Source organism: Coregonus clupeaformis, unplaced genomic scaffold, assembly GCF_020615455.1.
Source record: "Coregonus clupeaformis isolate EN_2021a unplaced genomic scaffold, ASM2061545v1 scaf2761, whole genome shotgun sequence".
NCBI classification, from domain to species: Eukaryota; Metazoa; Chordata; class Actinopteri; order Salmoniformes; family Salmonidae; genus Coregonus; species Coregonus clupeaformis.
In genome coordinates, this window is record NW_025536215.1 from 18,680 (window position 1) to 40,433 (window position 21,754).

Below are 21,754 nucleotides of genomic sequence, written 5' to 3' on the forward strand. Positions count from 1 at the left end.
ACAGAGGTATTTTCAAGCTGTAAAACCAGACTCATATTTTCAGTTATGATTGTGTAACATTTTAGTCGTTTAGCAGACTCTTATCCAGAGCGACTTTCAGTTAGTGAGTGCATACATTTTTTTTCATAATGGTCCCCCGTGGGAAAGGAACCCACAACCCTGGCTTTGCAAACGCCATGCTCTACCAACTGAGCTACACGGTAAGGCAGTTGTTCTACGCGAATGAGACGTTAAGAAATGATATTCTTCAATAATCAATGGGTTATAATATATGGTTAATTGTAATGAACATAGAATAGCAGTAACTATTGCAGATTGCACCTTTAATAACCCCTGTGTATATCATACATTTACCCAACCTGGCCACATGAAGGAGCTGTGGAAAAATGTATTTCAATGTGCTGGTGAGATGTGTCATACATGCATTTCAACTCCACATGGCATCTATAGATTATGTCGTCTTTATTTGTTCATTTGACATTTTAGAATTACCCTGGGGAAATTGTATACCAGATTAGATAGCTAACACAACGTTGTGTCTTTTGCGCATCCCATAGATAGAAATGGGTTTATCAGGAAACTATTCGAGTCCTTAAAAGAAAAGAGCCCTGTGTCTTTAAAGTTTATGTAGCAACAGAGGGGTTGCAGGGATAATGCTATTGGGGCGGCAGATCAGTTACTTCTGACGTTCCAAAGCCTCCGGGAGTTGGCTCAAGATTTCTTGTCTTTGATAAGGTCCTAGAAACTTTGTTGTAACTTTGTGATCTGTAAAAACGCCGGTAAAAGTTATTAGAATGTTTTTAGTTTTTTTATTCACCGCGGCCATCGATTGACCAGTCTCGGAAAACATGAAAAGATAAAGGATGAATATGTGTCGGTGAATTTGAATGCACTGTGTGGGTTTTTTAAGGGAAAGGGGGAGTATTGTTTCTATGTAGCTTTCGGGACTAGGCGGTCGGTTCCATACTTTGAAGTGCGCTGTTTTACCCTGAGCCCAGAACGTATTGGAATAGCCTACAGGAGAGACCTACGGTATGGCATGGCAGCATGAAACATTTGTAAAGAAAAGGGAGAAACTAAGCAGTATTTTTTTCCCTGGAAAAACTGCATTTTTCTTTCTGCAACTAACACGAAACAAATCGGACTGTAAAGGATCTGTCGTGGAATCGACTATTGTGATTATTTTTCTGTGGATAAAAAACCCAGGATACTTTTGGAAGACCGAACTCGTGGATCGATGGTAAGTTACAAGAGTGTGTTCCTCGCGCTGGCCCCATTGGAGTTCCTTTGATGTTCTGTTGACTTTCTTTGAAGTAATATTGCTGTATGCAATGAACTTAGTTTGCTAGATACAGAACTCAAACAAGTATCATTCCGTGTATTGTGCGATTCTTTTTCGTTGTGATAAGTATTTGGGCAGTTTATCTGAACTTTGATACGCTTTTTAGAGGACTATTCATCACGACATAAGTATTTGGAATTCCTCCCCCCATGAGATCTGAATACTTTTCTGTGTGGTTGGACGTTGGATAAAGCAATGTAGCCTATTTTACCCACTAAAGATACACGGGCGTTATGGAATTAGGTAGTTGCACATGTATATTATTTCTGGTGCAGTCATATTTGAAAACCGCGTTGTAGGCTAATGAGGATCTCGATTCGGCTGTCTTATTTCGTTGGCTGGATTGAGGCGATTGATTGAAAGTGATCCGATATGTAGCGCTTTCGCCGCAAAGCAATTGTTACAAATTCGAAAGGTGATATATTGTTGCAGCCTCTGATGACTCGAGGCTTCAATGTAGCCGTTAGCAGCCATCGGTAGTCGGCTCCGCTTCATGTCTATAGCCTGTTTCTCGTGGAACATAGCTTGTTAATCGGGGCCCTTTTAAAAAAACAACAAACAAAAAACAATTTGTGGTTGATGATGTTGGTAGGCGGTTTCTCTGATTTCTATAATTTTGTATCTTGGTTAGCCTACTTCAAACGGCAAGTTCAGTTCTATATCAATGCTTTCCATCACGTTTTCAAAGCATGTCCTATAGCCTAGTTTAGTAGTCTGTCTCTTGAATATGTTTAGGGTTGTGTAGTCTATTCATTCTGACCGTTTCGCTGTTTTGTGACGCTTATGATAAGCAAATAGTGAGCAGAAAGTGGCGTGCACGCCTCGTTGTGGATTGGTGTCTGTTGGTTGGTTGGTGGTGTACTGGACATGTGTTGCTCGCTGCGGCGTATTCAGGATCAGATTGGGCTTGATGGCCAGCTAATTGTTGAGGTGTTCACGAGAACACAGGCTCACTAATATCGATCTCCGGTAGGCTATTGCGTACAAATGTCGCTCTTTTGTACTTGTGTTGTATTCCTTCTAGGCTACTTGGTGTTTCCGCCCAGCAGATGTTTGTGTGGTCTTGGGTTATTTTGGATTTATAATTTTCCTATGCAGTTAATGAAGTGGAGCGAGATGATGGGAACTCAAGCTCGTCAGAAGCATCACTCACTCTGTTGGCTGTTTTATGAATGCTAAACCGTGCGTGTGTGAGAACTTTTTGACCTGCCAAATTTATGTTGATGGTCACTTTCAACACCAACATTTTCTCGGATATTTAGGATATGTCAAAGTGAGCACGCCAAATAAATCGGATGAGTCTGTATTTATGTAAATCTGCCGCACCATTCCCTCTCTCTCTCTCTCTCTCTCTCTCTCTCTGAAAGTCTGTAAAGGTTCTGAAAACACTTCTACTGTATTGTATGCCTTTGAAGTTTCCGGTGGATCTGAGTTTGATTAGATCAATACTTCTGTTTCAGAGAGAAGACGGGCGGAGAAGCTCCCCCGCTGACTAGAGAGAGTGAGGAGATTACTGTAGCGCTCAGAGGAGGCAAACAACACACAGGCTTTCTGTTGCTGCTGCCTTCGGAGCCATGAGCAGAGCGCTTATACCGGACCATATCGCCAATAGCTTCCGAGAAGATGCTCCCCGTCCCCCGGTCCCGGGGGAGGAGGGCGAGGCGCTGCCGTGCTACCCCGGCAAACTCGCCATGATGAGACCCCAGGGTACCGCGGTCAAAGCGATTTTGCTCGCGCCTCCCGGTTCCACTGCGAAGAGGAATGAGGATGGACTTGGGGAACCCGAGGGGAGCGCTTCACCGGATTCGCCGCTAGCCCGGTGGACCAAGTCGTTGCATTCTCTTCTTGGGGACCAAGATGGTGCTCATCTTTTTAGGACATTCCTGGAGCGCGAGAAATGCGTCGACACTTTAGACTTTTGGTTCGCCTGTAATGGTTTCAGGCAGATGGACCTCAAGGATACCAAAACGCTGCGAGTCGCCAAAGCTATTTACAAGCGCTATATTGACACCAGCAGCATAGTGGCCAAGCAGCTCAAGCCTGCGACCAAAACCTTCATTCGGGATAATATCAAGAAGCAACAGATTGATTCGTCTATGTTCGACCAGGCACAGACTGAGATCCAGACCACCATGGAGGAGAGTGCCTACCAGATGTTCTTGACCTCGGACATTTACCTAGAGTATGTGAGGAGCGGGGGCGAGAACCCTGCTCATGTGAACCCTAACGGGCTAGGTAGCCTGAAGCTGGTGTGTGGGTACCTGCCCACCCTGAATGAGGAAGAGGAGTGGAGTTGTAATGATTTCAAAGCCAAAGCGCTGGCTTCTGTGGTTGGACTTTCTGCAAAGGCGCTGAGGGCAACAGTGTCTATGAGGATGGTGGAGGTGATGGAGAAGGGGTACAGGTAAGACACTGGTCCCTTCCTATTTCACATACTATAGCCAACTAGTAGGGGAATGTTGGGGAATGCAGTGACTAGCCTAGTGTGATTGGTTCTTTATTGTAAGTCATGGATAATAACTATGATATAACATCAAAAGAGCATATACTGTCTCAAAATAGACAGTTTCCAGATGCGTTTTCATCTCACCTTGCTTGTGTTAGCTTGTTGTGGGAGATGAGATACCTTACACACACACTCTCCCCCTCTCGGTCTCTCTCTCTCTCTCTCCCCCCTTAGCTCTCTCTCTCTCTCTCTCTGAAGGATAAATGTTGTTCTCTAGACTCAGAGTGCAGCCCTCTGCTGGCGCGCAGCTCTGCTGGCTCGCCTCGGTTTCCGGAGCTTTGAAATAGTTCCGCAGATAGAGGGATCGTCTTCCACGGGAAGTTAACAGAGCACGTCTGGCCCTGGCCTCGGCCCCAGCCTGTCAGCCAATAATACATGATGCCACTGCTCTGCTATGCTGTGCCTCAGCCACACACTGCTTTGGCAATTTCTAAGGATAGGGAATAAATCTCATTTTATCTCGAACATGACCAATAGTAGGCTAGTCATTCGAAATGTTCAGAGCCACTTCAGAGCAGTGGTTTGGTTTCACTTATCTGGAATTCATGGTCATATGTGTATTTATACATCTCAGATATCCAATGAGTGAAAAGGGAGTGGTGTTTTGCAGAGTGTAGACCACATAGCTACAGGTGAATGTTTATTCATATCATGCATACCTCAGTTGTATTCTCCCCTTACTGCTCCTATATAAACATAGATTGTATTTACCTTATCTTAATGGGAGTGAAATATGACAATTTACTAATGTGCTAATCCAACAAGCCATTGATTAGCTGGCCTGTATATGGATGAGGGTAGCAGTAGGACATGAATCAGCTGATGATGCCCAACCCAAGGCCTGATGGTTGTCCTGAATCAATGGACGATTTAAGTTGAACATTTCTAAAGAGGGAGTCTATCAGGCTGTAGAGCCCCGGTGCCAGACTGGCGTTTGGCCTGCAGGGAGGGGAATTGGGCTACTTTTGAGTGGTTTTGGCTGGATTTAGGCTCTGATTGTGCCAGAAAGTGTCAATAGAATCTGGCAACACACTATAGGGGAGGGACCTTGAAGAACATGTGTTGACAACCGAGCCTGCCCCATAGGAGGATTAAGAAGGACATGGGTTCGTATCCCAGTGAGGCATCAGTTCAGACCGATCTCCAATATTCCATCACCTGGTTAGGTGGTCTTGTTCTGGTTTTTAATCAGAATGACAGGGAGTCAGGGCCACCCCTCTACCTCCCTCTGTAGCTGCTTCCTCTCCCTGGCATGTGGAACTCATTTCTTCCTCCTCTTCTCCCTGAATCAGATTATTCACAAAAACCACAGAGCAACGACAGCAGACTCATTCTCTATTTTTTGCTGTTTTCTCTTATCTCTCTGTCTCGTGTGATTCTCCTCTGATTTCCCCCATTCTCCTTTTTTACTCTCTCTTTCTTCCCCACTTATCTCTCCCTTTTGAAAACGCTGTGATGTGGGGACTAGGCGTACTTTAGAGGGAGAGAGAGTGGAAAGGAAGGCCAGAAAGGGGTTGTGGTGGGGACTGGGAAGGGGGGGGGGGGTCTCCTCATGAAAGAAAGCAAAAGAATGAATGAGGGGGTGAGGGAGGGAGGGAAATATGTGAGGCCAGCTGTGCTAAATACCTGAGTGTTTGCAAGCCCCTCTGAAGGTCAGGTTGGAGCTGGGGCCTATGGCTTTAGTCATGCTGGGCCCCTCTCTCTCTTCCTCTCTACCCCTCTCCAACTCTCTCTCTCTCTCTCTCCTGCCAGTGGGCTGCTCATAAACAAGAGGCCCTTCTCCCCCCTTTACTCTCCTTTCTTTCCTTTCCCTACACACTCTCACGCTTCCTGTCTTTTTTCTTCCCCCTCTCTCTTCCCTGCCCTGGCTGTGAGCTCAGGTTCTCTCTCTCCCTCCCCTCCTCCTCTTCTCTCATTCCCCCATTTCTTATTTTCCTCTGCTGGGGCAAGAATGCATCACAGCAGGAGGAGATGGGCTATGAAGCAAGAGTTATTTTTTTGTTTAGTTTATTTCACTTTTGTTTATCTATTTCACTAGCTTTGGCAATGTAAACATATGCTCCCATGCCAATAGAGTGAGAGGGGGATTGGCCAGTTTTAAGGCCAGTATGACTATGGTAGTACTAGCAATGGGCTACAGCAGCCAAAGCCTCAAACACAGGCCTCTTATAGGGTGTCCAGAGAGGGAAGTGTCCTGGTCGCCCTAGACGTTTACTTACTTACACACGCACACACAGCTGTGCCACTCCCCCCCAGAGAGAGACCCTGTCACATTCCTCAGGCCCTGTGTGTGGTGGAACTCAAGTCATTACTGTCTGAGACACACGCACACACTGGTGTTGTCACGATACCAGTATCGCCATACTAGGAATCAAAGCAAACAACATGAAGCGGACTACATTTCTTGAGGAAAACGGTCCTAATGTTGAAAAAAACAGCCTTATGTTGTCACCGAGCTTCACGTTTGTTTTATTTGTGCAAGCTGTAGCACATCATATTTTACAAAAGTAGGTTTTAAAGGACCATAGATTTTAGTCTGCTTCATGTTTTCTTTTTTTGCCAAGGAAAATCTGGTATCGAGTATCACGATACTGGTAACGTGACAACACAAAAACACACAAAAACACACACAAAAGGACTAGTTTCAAGTTTGGCAGCATAGGTCCCCAAATATCTACAACCCAGTTACACTTATTTCACAAGAAGAGAAATGAAACACCCTTAGCTCCGTTTTAAACATATGAAAGGTACAAAAAATAAATAATGTAAATGTACTCTTGTGTATCTGATGTATTGCTACCCGAAACATGTATTTAAACTTCGTTGTCCTGTGTGTGTGTGTGTAGGTCCCACAGGCGAGGGGACCCGGTCAACCCGTACCATGTGGGCTCGTTTGCCCCCGCCACCAGCACCAACGACAGCGAGGTGTCCAGCGACGCCATGACAGACGACTCCATGTCCATGACCGACAGCAGTGTGTAAGTAGAGGTTAACTCTTTAAAAAGTGTGTGTGTGTGTTTGCTGAGGGAAATGACTGAAGCCTCTCTGGTTTGGAGTATACTGATGGTTACTATTGTGGGAGAGTGTCATGGGAAGTAATGTTTGGAAACGTTCTGGGAAAGAGTTTTGATTAGCCGAACCTGAACATTGTTTGTGGTTTCCCTGACTTGTCCTTGTCTCTGTGGGGGCGAGAGGCACAACTGGCCATGGGAACCTTAACACTAACTCATGGAGACTATTCAAAGTGTATGGAAATAGTTTTTGTTGCACAAACTGAGCCTGTCATCGGAAGCTAGCTCCTCTTTGATGGGGTTCTAAGGAGGTTCTCCCGGTTCTAGGCCTCGGTACAGCTCACCTGGAACTCGCACTGTGTCAGGATTAGGGAACCCTCTTGTGACCCCGAATCCACACACACAGTCCTACTAGGGGATGAGAGAATAGGAGCCTGCCCCGCATGAAAGGACCCTGGCTGTTCCTCCTGACACCTCCAAGGCCTGCTGGCCAGAGTAGAGCCAGACCAGGGACAGGAGAGCATCTAGACCTCATCCCCAGGCCCTAGCCTTGGCTCTAACCATTAGGCTACACCCCAGTCCAGCCCTCCTTAGGCCCTAGACCCCAGCCTTACAACACAGGCTCCAGCCCCATTCCCCAGTACAGTATGTTTGGAGTCTGTTTAGAGGAGAAGTGTTGCCATGGTGGGAGAGATGAGATGAAGTCTTAGTTGAGTCATGGCTGTAGTTTCTGCCTCATGACACATGACCGTAATCAGAGACGCAAGAGAAAGCAATACATTTCATGAGCTCCTTTTCTCTGGTTCTCATATACAGTCAATGAACTAAGTAGACCAGACCCAGCTGCTAATGCATTAGTGCCTATGGGAGAGCCACCCCTTAAGTAGACTGGAACTGTGACCCTTTCTTTCAATGGTAAACAGCTTTTATGGGATATCTTCAATTATCACCCATCTTTGACAATAATGTCATCTTAAAGTCAGCTGTTTCAGGATGACCTTGGGCCATTTGGTCTCATGACACACTTGTGACCGGAATTGCTAACTGGCAAACCGTAGTCTCTGTGAATCACGACCTAGCTAAAGAATCCTGTATGGAATAGAAATTACTTTTATTTTACAGCCAAGGGAGTGGTTTAAAAGGTTTAGTAGAATATGGCAGCTATAAAGAGTTTATGATACACCGGTCAGAAAGTTAGACCGGTGTATCGATCTAGACAGGCCTAATCAAAGCACTGGTATAGAGCCTAGCCCTTGATAGTACAGGCCTAGTATCCTGCACGTACTTTGAGCCCGACGACAGAGACGAGAGCCTCCAAAGCCATACAAACGCTCTCCTCATTTAAGATTAGAATGTCTCTGTCTTTATTTTACATATACGTTTTCGTCATTTAGCAGACGCTCTTATCCAGAGCGGCTTACAGTTAGTGAGTGCATACATTTTCATACTGGCCCCCCGTGGGAAACGAACCCACAACCCTGGCGTTGCAAGCGCCATGCTCTACCAAGTGAGCTACAGGGGACAGTGCTGCCCAGCCCCTTTTATGATGGTTAAAAGGGCTGGGCAGCACGCCCAAAATTTAAATCTCATTTCTAGATAAAGAAAATAAAAGAGGGTGGGGGTTTGCTTATATCTTATTTATGGATTTGCTTGGAAGCTGGGGAATGCAGCTGCGCAGACTTCAAACGTTACCTTATCTCACAAACCAGCCTTTTGATGTGGGGAGATCAGAGGCAGGCTTGCCAAATGAAGACTGGAGCAGTTCGAAGAGGGGAGGGGGCAAAGCCATGACTGTGGGATTTCAAAGCTTTGAAAGCAGCAGTGAGACAAGCGGCAGGCGGGTGCGCTACTCTCTCGGCTAGGCTAGGTCACTGAGACACTGCAGTTTATAGGGCAGGCTCGGCTGGCCCGGGAGAGAAACACTGGCTTTTTCTCTAGGTTGCTTGGTGTGAACGAAGTGCCTTAAGGCAATACTAGATCTGACAGAGTTGTATTTTGAGAGCTCTGTGTGGATTGGATTGGCTAGGCTTGATAGGCCCTATACTATGATTGCAGAATGTATATGGAGGGTGATCTGAGAGGAGAGATTTGACTGTGATGTTTTATTAGCCTACATGTTATGATAATTTCCCCCCTGTAGGACTGACACTTTGATCAGTGGGTTTGTGTGTGCACGTTCCAAACAGTATAGTTTGCTTCTAGACTAGTCATTTCAGTGTGGATTCCAGGGAAAGTCAATGGCAGGGATGCTAATGCTAACTTTGTGTGTACTGCTGGTGATGAATGCTAACAGCTAAAGCCTGGCACAGCGCTATGAGAGGGCTGAGTGATCCTTTCTGGGCTCAGTTAAAAGGAAGTGCAGGGGTGTGTGGTGAAGTGCCCACTGCTCAGGGAGCCATGGCTGGAGATGAGTGTCAGTTTTAGGGCAGATGAAATCCCCTACTCTGTCAGAAACACAGACCTGAGCCCTAGCAGAAACCCTATCCAATGTTCACCTCTTGCTCACTACACCTCAGATTCAGAATTGACCTGAAATATATTTATTTTTTATCTGGGTTAAATAGGGGGTGATTGAATAGCTATTAGGTGTCCAATGAGCTGCTTCCTGGTTGGGTGTGTGTTGCTGTGTCTGACTGATTGGCTGTTTGACCTATGTATCCTGTGTGTTTCCCTGACAGAGATGGCATCCCTCCCTACAAGCTGGGCTCCAAGAAGCACCTGCAGAGAGAGATGCAGCGCAACATGAGGATGAACAGCCAAGTCTCCCTACCAGCCTTCCCTGTAAGTATACACACACACATAGCCAATGTCCCACTTATTAGTGCTTTTCAGTAGTGCAACATCCATTTCCATGGGCTATTCAGGTCTGCTCTTCTATGTATAGTACCACCAACTCTATTCCACTTCTTCCATTGAACAACAACCACAATAACAACAAAGATCTGAGAGCAAAGCAGAAGTCCAAGTTCAACCACCCCACACACCAACCCTCGCTAACTTTGGTGTAACCCACACCCCTGTTGGGTTCCTTGAAGTCTGCAGGAGACTGTTTCTAAGCTGTTTATCCGGTGCATTCTAAAGACCCAGTCTCTTCTCTTCACACATTGATGCAAATATACACAGAATGGAGAGATGGGGGAGATCTCCCTCTCTCTCTCCCTCTCGCGGCTTTATCTGGAGGCTCTAGAATCAACCGCTGCTCCTCACACACAAACCACACACACACACACACACACACACAGCGCTTTGATCAGAGGATGAATGGAGCAAGCGCAGAGGAAAGTGACAACTTCCAACAGCGCTTGTCCCCCTTTTTTCCCTCCACAACACCCCCACCCCCCTCCCTCGTTCAGCCTGTACCCCTCTCCCATAAAACGAGGGAACTGAGGGAAGAGTTGGAGTGTGTCATGTGAGGGTCAGGGGGGAGTTGGTAACTGACTGGCTTTGGAAAGGCCAAAAGAAAGGAAAGAAGAGAGTTGGAGAGGGGAGACATGGGAAAATGAGTTTTGGGATGGCCGAACTAGCAACATCAGTAGCTAGTTGAATCAGAATTTGTGACCCCCTTTTCTTCTCCACCCAATTGTATGCTTTCTTAAAAGAGAGTCCGAGATGGAAGCTTCTCTCTCCTTCTCTTTGTGCTCTTTCACACTCCCTTTCTCTCTCTCCTTCTTTCTTCTTCTTGTTTTTGTTTCCCCTCTGATTGGGTGATAGCTGCCATTCCCAAGATGCAGCAGGAGCCTCAGGACGCATGGGCCGGGCAGACAGACTGTCTCTCTCTCTGTCTTTCTTCTCTCCCTTCATCTCTACTACAAAGAGATGGGAGGAACATAAAGAGAGGAAGAGAACAAGAAATCCCCAGTGCAAAAATGACAATGATAAAATAACAGACACACATAAGAGGAATATTGACTCTACTGTACCTCAGAGGTGCCCAGCATGCAACAGGGAAATAAATGACCCCTGCTCCTCTCTGATCTCCCTCCATCCCTCTCTCCCTCCCCTGCTGCCTGCACACATCTCCCCATCTTCTCCTCCTTTTAATCCTCCCTTTCCTTCTCCTTCTTCTTCCCCCCTGTCGATATGTGACTTTTTATTCCTAGATGTAAAGCCACTGCCCCCCTCCCCCCTTCTCCCTCCCTCCCCCTAGTGAGTGTTTGATATTTGACGAGGGCCCTTTAGAAGTGTACAGACTTCAGAGGGGAAGCGCTGATGGCTTGGTTGCACTACAGAGGGAAGACGCAGAGAGCCCAGGCTCCAAGGAGTGTGACCAACTGCCACCACACACCCAAGGCCCAGGGGCGGGCACTGCCAGGGGTGGAGGGGGCACGGGGGCAAGGATGAGATGGCTAGTGGGGAGGAGAGGGCTCAGGTGGAAGACAGACACCGACCCCTCCTTTAACTGTGTAACTCTTGTCTTATCTCTCTCTCTCCGTCTCTCTCCTTCCCGCTCTCCCTCCGTAGCGGACGCGGAGATGTCCTAAGGAGATGACTCCGGTGGAGCCGGCAGCATTTGCTTCTCAGCTCATCTCTCGTCTGGAGCGGCTGAAGAGAGAGCAGGAGACCATGAGCTCCCTGGAGGAGAGGCTGCAGCAGATACAAGAGGTGTGTGTCTGTGTGGATGAACTAGTAGTTGGCTTTATAGATGTGGGAATCCTTATCTGAAAGAGGTCTATGGCAATGTTCTAATTGTTTCCTTAAATAAAGGGTTTTTAAAAAAGTGTGTAATTCAATGCCGTTCTTCTTCCCTGACCATGTTTGTCATTGAGATCTCTGCTAACCTAACCGTTGTGTTCTCGCTGTGTGTAGGAGGAGGAGAGGGACGAGGCCGAGGTTCCCGGCAGTAGTGCCCCCCTGCTCTCCCCCCACCCCCTGTCCCTCCTGCCCACCGGCCCCAACGATGAGGACCCCCAGGCCATTCTGGACGACCACCTGTCCCGCGTCCTAAAGACCCCTGGCTGCCAGTCCCCCACCACCGTGGCCCGCCACTCGCCCCGCTCCCGCTCTCCAGAGCACAGGACTCTTTCCCGTGGAGGCCCTGGTCTCAAGCCCCTGGTCTCACCTGGGGCCTCCAGTGGCTCCTCCAGCTTAGGGGGCTTCTCGGTAGGTTTCACCCCAGGAAGGGCCCTCGCCCTGGGCAGGCCCAGCAGCAGCACCAAGCACATCCACCACCACTACATCCACCACCACGCCGGTTCCAAGAGCAAGGAGCAGATCGAGAGAAACGCGGCCCAGAGGGTGTTGTGTCTGTGCCCCGTGCGGTCTGAAGGGGCGGAGGTGGGTCCCCCGTACCCACGCAGTCGCAGCCTGGGCAGGGAGATGGAGTCATGTGGCAGTAGTCCCGTAGAGTCCAACATGGGACGCTCCAGTTCCCTGTCTCGAGGGGGTTGTCGGTCGGGGGCTGAGGAGGAGGCAGCAGAGGGGGGTGAGGTCGTGCCCCTCCAGCTACCCAGCGACAGTACAGACCGCTCCCAGAACGTGTGGCAGTGGATCCTGGAGAGTGACCGGCAGGGCAAGCACCACAAACCCCACAGGTAGGGCAGTCTAGCCTCTCCACTTCCTTGGTGTAGTCCTCTCCCAATGCCTCAGAACTACATTTCCCATCACTTGTTTTCCTTTCACTGCAACTTACTTATTGTAGTCCTCTCAGTACATTTAAACTAAATTCTCATCACTTCGTTTCACAATCACATCCCATAGTCATTTACGTACATGCAAAGTACGTTTCACACCATTCCCCACAATTGGCCCTCCCACTTCCTTCCATTCTCCATGCTGATTGGCTGTTTTTGTCTTTGCCCCACAGTACCCAGAGCACTAAGAAGGCGTATGGTGGCGGAGCGGCGTCCAACCAGACACACACGTGGGGCGGCGGCGGCGCCAGCGCCCATCTCCGTGCCCACAAGCCCGCCCACCCCTTCATCCAGGACCCGGCCATGCCCCCACTGCCCCCGCCCAACACCCTGTCCCAGCTGGAGGAGGCCTGCCGCAGACTAGAGGAGGCCTCCGTCTCCAAACCCCCCAAGCAGAGGTACGAGCCGCACCCCCCCACACCCCCGGACACACACTACAATGAAGATGTTGATACTTTCACTAAAACGTTGGTGATAGTTTTCCCTGTAGACAGTGGAGTGCTAAGCTGTCTGTGTGTCCCTGTGTGTGCATATTGACACTCCCATGCATTGATCAGTTGTTTTACTATACCATTGTGATTCCTACTGTGTTGAAACCTGTCTGTGGTTAGATGGTATATGTGTGATGCAAGAGACGGTACCACCACATTGTACTGTAATAACATTCTTCTATTGTTTTCTGTTCTTCCCACCAGACACTCTACATCCAGTCTCCAGAGAGAGAAGAGCCACCCTGTGCCTGTCCAGAGTGGGCCCTGTCCAGCCTCATCCCCCCCTGGTCCCTGTCCAGTACCGTCCCCCCTCAGCCCTGCACTCACCCCTGGACCCGGGCCTGATGCTTCTCTCCAAACAGAAGAGTACGCATCTCCTCTCCTTTCTCTCCTCCTCTCTCTGCTCCTCCTCCTCCTCCTCTGCTCCTCCTCCTCCTCCTCTGCTCCTCCTCCTCCTCTCCTCCTCTCCTCTCTCTGCTCCTCCTCCTCTCCTCTTCCTCCTCTCCTCTCTCTGCTCCTCCTCCTCCTCTGTTCCTCCTCCACCTCTACTCCTCCTCCTCTCCTCTCTCTACTCCTCCTCTCTCTGGTCCTCCTCCTCTCTGCTCCTCCTCCTCCTCTGTTCCTCTGCTCCTCCTCCTCTCCTCCTCTGTTCCTCTACTCCTCCTCCTCTCCTCTCTCTGCTCCTCCTCCTCTCCTCTCTCTGTTCCCCCTCCTCTTCTCTCTCTGCTCCTCCTCCTCTCCTCTCTCTGCTCCTCCTCTCCTCTCTCTACTCCTCCTCCTCTCTCTACTCCACCTCCTCTCTCTACTCCTTCTCCTCTCTCTGCTCCTCCTCCTCTCCTCTCTCTGCTCCTCCTCTCCTCTCTCTACTCCTCCTCCTCCTCCTCTCTGCTCCTCCTCCTCTCTGCTCCTCCTCCTCCTCTGTTCCTCGACTCCTCCTCCTCTCCTCTCTCTGCTCCTCCTCCTCTCTCTACTCCTCCTCCTCTCTCTGCTCCTCTCCTCTCTCTGCTCCTCCTCCTCTCCTCCAGTGTTCTTCATCGTTTTCTAACTCTAATACTACTCCTCTGTGCTCTAACATGATATTATATGTGTAGGAGGGAGGGAGGAAGATATGCATGTCACACACATGTGAAGTTCCAGCCTTGTCTGCTTCTTTTTCTTTCCCGCCTCCCTGATCTCTCTGTGTGTGCAGCTTGCATGTGTGTTGTAGTCCTTGCCCCATGACTGCAGAGCCTTCTTTCATGGTGCTGAATTGGCTGACCTTCAGAGAGCAGCACTAGAACTGAACAGGCCCTAGTTAGCCTTCCTCCCTCTGATGTAATGCTACAAAGCCTTGGACATGGCTGAGGGGGAGAGGAGAGCACACACACACACACACACACACCCTCCTGTGACTTGAGTAACATCGGGTGTGTGTTACACTGTGTCGTTCACTCCCCTCTCTCTCTCCTCTTTCTAGACAGATGTTTCTACTACCCACCAAGCATGCTTTTTAATAATAGTTGTATATAGGGGAAAGTAAAAGTGTGTTCACACCTCTCTCCTCTCTCTCTCCCCCTCAGACTGAGAGAGAGCAACAGGGTTCAGCAGCAGCAGGTGGCAACAGGCTGCCATGTTGCTCCAGCCATGGGTAGTGAGACAGAGGTAACCTACTTCTTCTGTGGTGAGGAGATCCCCTACCGTAGGAGGATGAAGACCCACAGCCTCACACTGGGACACTTTAAAGAACAGCTCCGCAAGAAGGGACACTACAGGTATGGAGAAGGGCTATTATGGACACGCACACATTAATGCACGCACACACACACACACACACATATACACAGTCTGACAATCTCACACACTAGGTCACTATTATGATCAGCTTGGTAAGAAGGGGGCACCCAAAAAGTGTCTTCATAGCTCTCCTCCCTAGCTGGTAGGGTCATTAGAAACTCTATCACAACTCTATTCTGTTGGGCTGAATGCTCACATTGTCTTCATACTCTGTGTGTGTTGTGTGCAAAGATATGCCTGAGTTTGTGGTTAAAATGAAGGAAGAGGAGTGAATGAGAGACGGGGGGGGTTGCAGGAAAGAAGAGAGGGAGGAAGAGAATTTGAAGTGGGGAGTGTTTTGGGTCCCATCTGGTATTGATTTCCATGGCAAGGCACACTTAATACGCACGCCTTTGAACCCGGCCCCTTTCATTTCAACCAACAAAGACTCACACAAACGGCCAGCCTTGCAAATTCCTCACTGATGCTATCAGGCAGCCTGCCTTAATGACACACACACACTGAAGTACACACACACACACATAGAATAACACGCACTGAAGCGCATCGGCATCATTTTCTGGGATATTTATTAGTCATATTTCAGGCTTGGTTTGTTTGAATGGCGCATCGTTAAATGTCGGACACGCTTGTTTGGGATACTACAGGCTTGGTCACTATTAGAGGTGTCTCCAACACAGTTTAGATGATAACTCTGTTGTTCCAATGTGCTCTGGATTACAAGAATGGTATCAAGAGTCAAGCATTGGTTCATAACTAGTACAGAATGATGGTTTGTAGAGAGATGATGGTAATGCATCACACGTATTCAGTTTCTCTTTTAGGCCATGGAGCAAGGGAACACTCTAGGGCTGTAGCTCGGGTCCAGAGTTTTTCCTGGTCAGGTCATGTGGAACCTAGGTCTTAGGCGTGAAAAGCATGGATGCATAGTGTACATTCACTCTCTCTCTTGTCTATGTAGTTGATTATCTTGTTTCTCGCTTTCTCAAACCATTCACATTGTTAGAGGGGGATTCAAAGCTTATGGTTTTAATAGCAGTAGCAGGGAGAAGGAGGGGGGGTTGGGTCATTTGAACATGGCTTGCGTTCAACAAAGAACAGTATGGCCCAGCCCTGCCAGACAATATTGCTGCCAGATGTTGCACACTGAAAACTCTCTGCCACATAAAACATGTTCCAATGGAAATACTTATTTCTCGCTCTCGCGCTCTCTCTCGTTCTCTCTTTCTCTCTCTCCATTTCTCTCTCTCGTTCCCTCTTTGAGCAAATAAGATCCGTGCTCCTTTGAAGTTTTTGGGAGAAGGATAGAGCCCCTTCTCCCTCCCTCCTTCTCAGAAATAAGGCTCCAATTATCTGGCTGTCTTAGTTTCTCTTTCATGTCCTCTTATTTACCCAGTTCATACTTGGCTCGCCAGAGAACAATGGATTATTTCCCCAGTCAGAGTATTATTTTTTTCTGATTTAATAGAAGCTGTATGTGAGACCCCGTTGCACCCCCGTTTAGTGAAGTATTCCTGTGTTTCAAATGGAGACTGGTTTTTATTAGTGAACACCCTTTTGTTTTTTTATACTTTCCCCAAATCTTTATGACTTTGTCAGCCCCTCTTGTAAAACACTAGCTTTAGGAATTCCAAGGTGCACAACGTGCACCACCCCACAGGGCAAAATGAGGCATTTTTCCATTACAGAGTTAATGGCTGAGGTATACAGCACTTACCCTTCCTCCCCTGCTGGTTCTTCTTCCTCTAAAATGAAGGGAGGTAGTTTTTTGGGGGGTAGAGGGGGTCATTAACAGGGCCAGTGTAGTCATCATGGCTGATGGGAAGAGGCGAGGACCCCCTCAGGTGGTTGGCCGCTTAGTTCAGATGGCCCCCCCAAAGACCCCTCCCTGGCTGTCTGACCGGGACCCTTCCTTGGACAGCTTCCTATATAGCTCACACAGAGGGAAGGGCAGAGAACATGGTGTGTGTGTTTGACTGTGCACTAATGTGCGTTTTGGAGTCAGGGTTTATAACAGGCAGACTTGCAGGCACCCAAAATCTCAGCCTTCTTTAAATGAAGGGGTATTTTTACTGAGGGCCTAATGATAACCAGTTAGTCAGGAGCTGGAGTAGCTCAGTACCAGGGCAGGACTGAGGAAATTAGAGGAAATGGGTGGATTTTGAATTGGTCCAACTCTTATATCCAATAAGCCCCTGTAGGACCAGAGACTATCAAAGACCACCCCTATAATACAGATGCCATTGGTTCAGTCTGAGGGTTAGTTGAGCGTGAAGTGGTGTTGGTGCATGGTAGATCACAGGAGTTTCTCTCCTCCCCTCAGAGTCCAAAGGGCTGGGGGGAGGCTAGCTCTTGACCTCTGACCTCAGTGGCCGTCTTCTCTGGCCCCTTGCACAATGGCTCCTTTAGCTGGGGTAGGAGAAGTAGGGCTTAATGAAGGAGACCCAACTTTTTGCTTTGTCTGCGCACACACGCAGAATCTAAATGATAATGTTAAACCAGATCATATTGAATCCACATTACATTATCTTCATTATGTGTCTTGCTGAATATACGGTGCATTCGGAAAGTCTTCAGACCCCTTCCCTTTTTCTTTTGTTAAGTTACAGCCTTATTCTAAAATGGATTACATAAATAAAAATTCACATCAATCTACACACAATACCCCATAATGACAAAGCAAAAACAGGTTGTTAGAAATTTCTGCAAATGTATTAAAAATAAAAAACAGATACCTTATTTACATAAGTATTCAGACCCTTTGCTATGAGACTCAAAATTGAGCTCAGGTGCATCCTGTTTCCATTGATCATCCTTGAGTTGTTTCTACAACTTGATTGGAGTCCACCTGTGGTAAATTCAATTGATTGGACATGATTTGGGAAGGCACACACCTGTCTATAGAAGGTCCCACAGTCTGACACAGTTCATGTCAGAGCAAAAACCAAGCCATGAGGTCGAAGGAATAACCGTAGAGCTCCGAGACAGGATAGTGTTGAGGCACAGATCTGGGGAAAGGGTACCAAAACATTCGTGCAGCATTGAAGGTCCCCAAGAACACAGTGGGCTCCATTATTCTTAAATGGAAGACGTTTGGAATCACCAAGACTCTTCTTAGAACTGGCCTCCTGGCCAAACTGAGCAATCGGGAGAGAAGGGCCTTGGTCAGGGAGGTGACCAAGAACCCGATGGTCACTCTGACAGAGCTCCAGAGTTCCTCTGTGGAGATGGGAGAACCTTCCAGAAGGACCACAATCTCTGCAGCACTCCACCAATCAGGCCTTTATGGTAGAGTGGCCAGACGGAAGCCACGTCTGGAGGAAACCTGGCACCATCCCTGCGGTGAAGTATGGTGGCGGCAGCATCATGCTGCGGGGATGTTTTTCAGCGGCAGGGACTGGGAGACTAGTCAGGATCGAGGGAAAGATGAACGAAGCAAAGTACAGAGAGATCCTTGATGAAAACCTGCTCCAGAGAGCTCAGGACCTCAGACTGGGGCGAAGGTTCACCTTCCAACAGGACAACGACCCTAAGCACACAGCCAAGACAACGCAGGGATGGCTTCGGGACAAATCTGAATGTCCTTGAGTGGCCCAGCCAGAGCCCGGACTTGAACCCGATCAAACATCTCTGGAGAGACCTGAAAATAGCTGTGCAGCAACACTCCCCATCCAACCTGACAAAGCTTGAGAGAATCTGCAGAGAAGAATGGGAGAAACCCCACAAATACAGGTGTGCCAAGCTTGTAGCGTCATACCCAAAAAGACTTGAGGCTGTAATCGCTGCCAAAGGTGCTTTAACAAAGTACTGAGTAAAGGGTCTGAATACTTATGTAAATGTCATATTTCAGTTTTTTTTTTTTTATATACATTTGCAACATTTTCAAAACCTGTTTTTGCTTTGTCATTATGGGGTATTGTGTGTAGATTGATGAGGGGGAAAAACTATTTAATACATTTTAGAATAAGGCTGTAATGTAACAAAGTGGGGGATGCTGTACCGTGTATGTGTTGGATACCATACTGTTCAATAGTACTGTTCCATGTAATCCAGATCTTCTATGGTCTGGTTGTGTTGGCTGTACTGTACAGATGGTTGACCTGTTGTCTCTAACCCCCTATCTCCCCTCCTCTGTTACAGGTACTACTTCAAGAGGGTCAGTGATGAGTTTAAGTGTGGAGCCGTGTTCGAGGAGGTGTGCGACGACAGCTCTGTTCTGCCCAGGTACCAAGGGAAGATCTTGGGCAAGGTGGAGAGGATGGACTGATACCCCTCCAGAACTACCAGAGGAATATATAACAGAAACACACTTTATGAACAACTCTCACACACAAACACACTCCATGGACACCTCACACCCCTGTTCCACCGGATAGTCTTTAAGCTAAGAACTGAGGACTGGAGATTCTAGTGAATATGCTTGGCCAGTGAAGGATGGAGAGAAGAGAGTAGAGGAGTAGCCATCAACAGTCACCATTACAGGACTAGTTAACAAAGACATCTAGTCTTGGAGAAGAAAGAGGAGAAAATGGTGGACTTGGGGATGGGTTTGGATGGGTTACTCTGTAACCATGGTTACGGGTGATGGGTTCCAGAAACTATACGTGAATTGAATGACCACTGTCTGAGGGAGAAGGCGGGGACCGCTGATACCTGAGAGGCTGCTAGAGGTGAAAGGTCGAGAGGTGAAAGTTGGGACTGGTGCCCTATCTGAGCCTACCTCTACCAACAACCCTAGATGTATATGCAGATGGACATATAATGATTTGTTGATAAATTTAAAGAGTTTATTCATTATTTATTGAAATGTCACTCCCCCTCCCCATAGTCCTGTGGATGGACAAGCTGCTTGGAGAATTGGGAGATGTGGTCTCCAATGTTTCAAATGCAAAGTATTTAGAGTTTTCCCTCCCCTTTCCTGCCATGGCAACTAATCCTGTGGCAGAGGTCTCTGTTCTGATCAATCAGTGACTTCCTGTACTAAATATATGGCGTAGCACAGGTACCACAGCTTTGTAGTCTGTCATGTCTCAGTGCCTTTGTTTTGTTGCACAGGCTTTGCATAGGGAAAGAGCCCACACTTAGGACAACACTAGCCTCGAACTGGCCCAGAGCCCCAAAATACCCCAAATTGCAGAAAACATGCTTACACAGGTTTACACCGGACATAGACAAGCCCACCAAATGAATCTATACCAACAAAGCTCAAGTTGTTTTGTGTATAGCCACCCCTCATTCCTTGATGTCCAGGCTTCTGCGCAGAACGACAGATCTGGGGTGTATTCATTAGGACGAACGGAAGAAAACTGACTGAAACAGGGAGCGACTACCTTTCCTGGATCTATCCAATAAGAAACACAAATTTTAATTTTGTTTAGAAAAACTGGTTTTGATACGTGTCCTATTGAATATGACCATGTCTGCCTTCGGGAGACTAGTCCCCCCCAAAAAAATTTTTTTTGTCACCCGCAAATGTTAGTGGTATTTACGCCTCTGATTGTGTCGAATTGACCCAGTCTCCTGTGTGTCTTGTTAACCCTACGTTGCCAGAGGAAGAGGTTATGATGCTAACACACACTACGATGATACGTCTCAAATGGCACCCTATTCCCTATATAGTGCACTGCTTTTGACCAGGGCCCATAGGAGAGCACTATGTAGAGAATAGGGTGCCATTTGAGAGGAAGTCGTAGTGTTTACTGAGTACAGTAGCTGTGCCTACATGGATCCCTTTACCGTGTTACTACTCTGTTGTTAGGGTAAGATACTCCCTTGGTTTTCACAAGGGGCTTATGTTCAAAAGATTTATAATTATGCCTTTTTAGTATCTCCTTGTAATCATGTTTGTTTTATACTTTTTTCATGGCTTTTTGTTTTTGTTCCACCTGTATTAAAACTGTAAATTATGCATTCTATTCTATAGAGCTCCATTGGAAAAACGCCTCGGTACTTTAATTAATTAATGTAATTATTATTATAAAGAGATGTAGCCTTTATTAAAATTTTATATTTTTCAAATGAAATGAGAATGCTCTACTCTGCTTTTTTTGAGTGTATGTGATGGGATGGGATCGTGTGTGTGAGATGAAATTTCCCTTGTCCCCACGAGGACAACAGCTATTTTAAGCTTAGCGGTTAGGTATAGGGTTACAATTAGGGTTAGGGTAAGGTTTAGGGGTTAAGGAAGATAAGATTTTGAATTGAAATACATTTTAGATCCCCACAAGGATAGAAAAACAAGTGTGTGTGTGTGTGTGTTTGCGCTGAGCGATTAACAGAAATGTTGGTTCTTTTTTGTTTTTTAAACAACAAATTGACCGAAGTTGGTTCAATTATTTGTATTCAATTTTGTTTTTTCTGTGAGCTCATTGCTTACATTTCCCTGCAGTTTCTCTAGAGAACTCAGATCATGCCTGAACTGTGCGATGTAGTAGGGAGTTGTAGTTTCCAACAGGCCAATGTTCTACATAGTTTAGCACAGAAAACGTGATCATTAACTACAATGACCATAATCCATTGTGGGCCTACTTGTCTGGTCTGTTTCTTTTACGCCTGCTACATAAGAGACTGAAGAATGCGTGATAAAGAGGGAAGATGGAGAGCACTTGCTTCGTGCGTTATCTCTACCTGAAAATACATGATCTAAGTGATTGATAGTTGGTATTCCGCAGTCAAAAGTCTGCCTTATTTACTTTGAAGAACTACTAAAATAGTGATTTTGTCAGACAGTATAGGCAGCAGCTCTACAGAGATCAGATGATGACTTGGAATTAAATAAAGCCTTCAAATAAAACAAATGTAATGTACACAACTGAAATACATTATTAAAGGAAAATAATGTGAATAACTGATGGTTAATACAGTAAGTGATGAGCAGTAATGGGCAGTCACTACCATCATGGAACTTTTATTGTTTTCTGTGTTACAGCATTAAACCCACACAATGAATTTTTTATTTTCTATTTTTATTTCACCTTTATTTAACCAGGTAAGCCAGTTGA

General features: G+C 47.1%; 1 protein-coding gene across 1 annotated transcript; it reads left to right on the plus strand.

Moving 5' to 3' along the window:
* Positions 1–198: 198 nt before the first annotated feature.
* On the plus strand, positions 199–20,898 carry LOC121570110 (axin-2-like). Its single transcript, XM_045219802.1, has 10 exons — positions 199–1,240; positions 2,803–3,746; positions 6,695–6,826; positions 9,538–9,640; positions 11,321–11,461; positions 11,666–12,390; positions 12,663–12,887; positions 13,185–13,346; positions 14,540–14,731; positions 18,894–20,898. The coding sequence occupies exons 2-10, from the start codon at positions 2,917–2,919 to the stop codon at positions 19,018–19,020; spliced, it is 2,637 nt and encodes an 878-aa protein (XP_045075737.1). The 5' UTR covers positions 199–1,240; positions 2,803–2,916; the 3' UTR covers positions 19,021–20,898.
* The last annotated feature ends 856 nt before the right edge of the window (positions 20,899–21,754 follow it).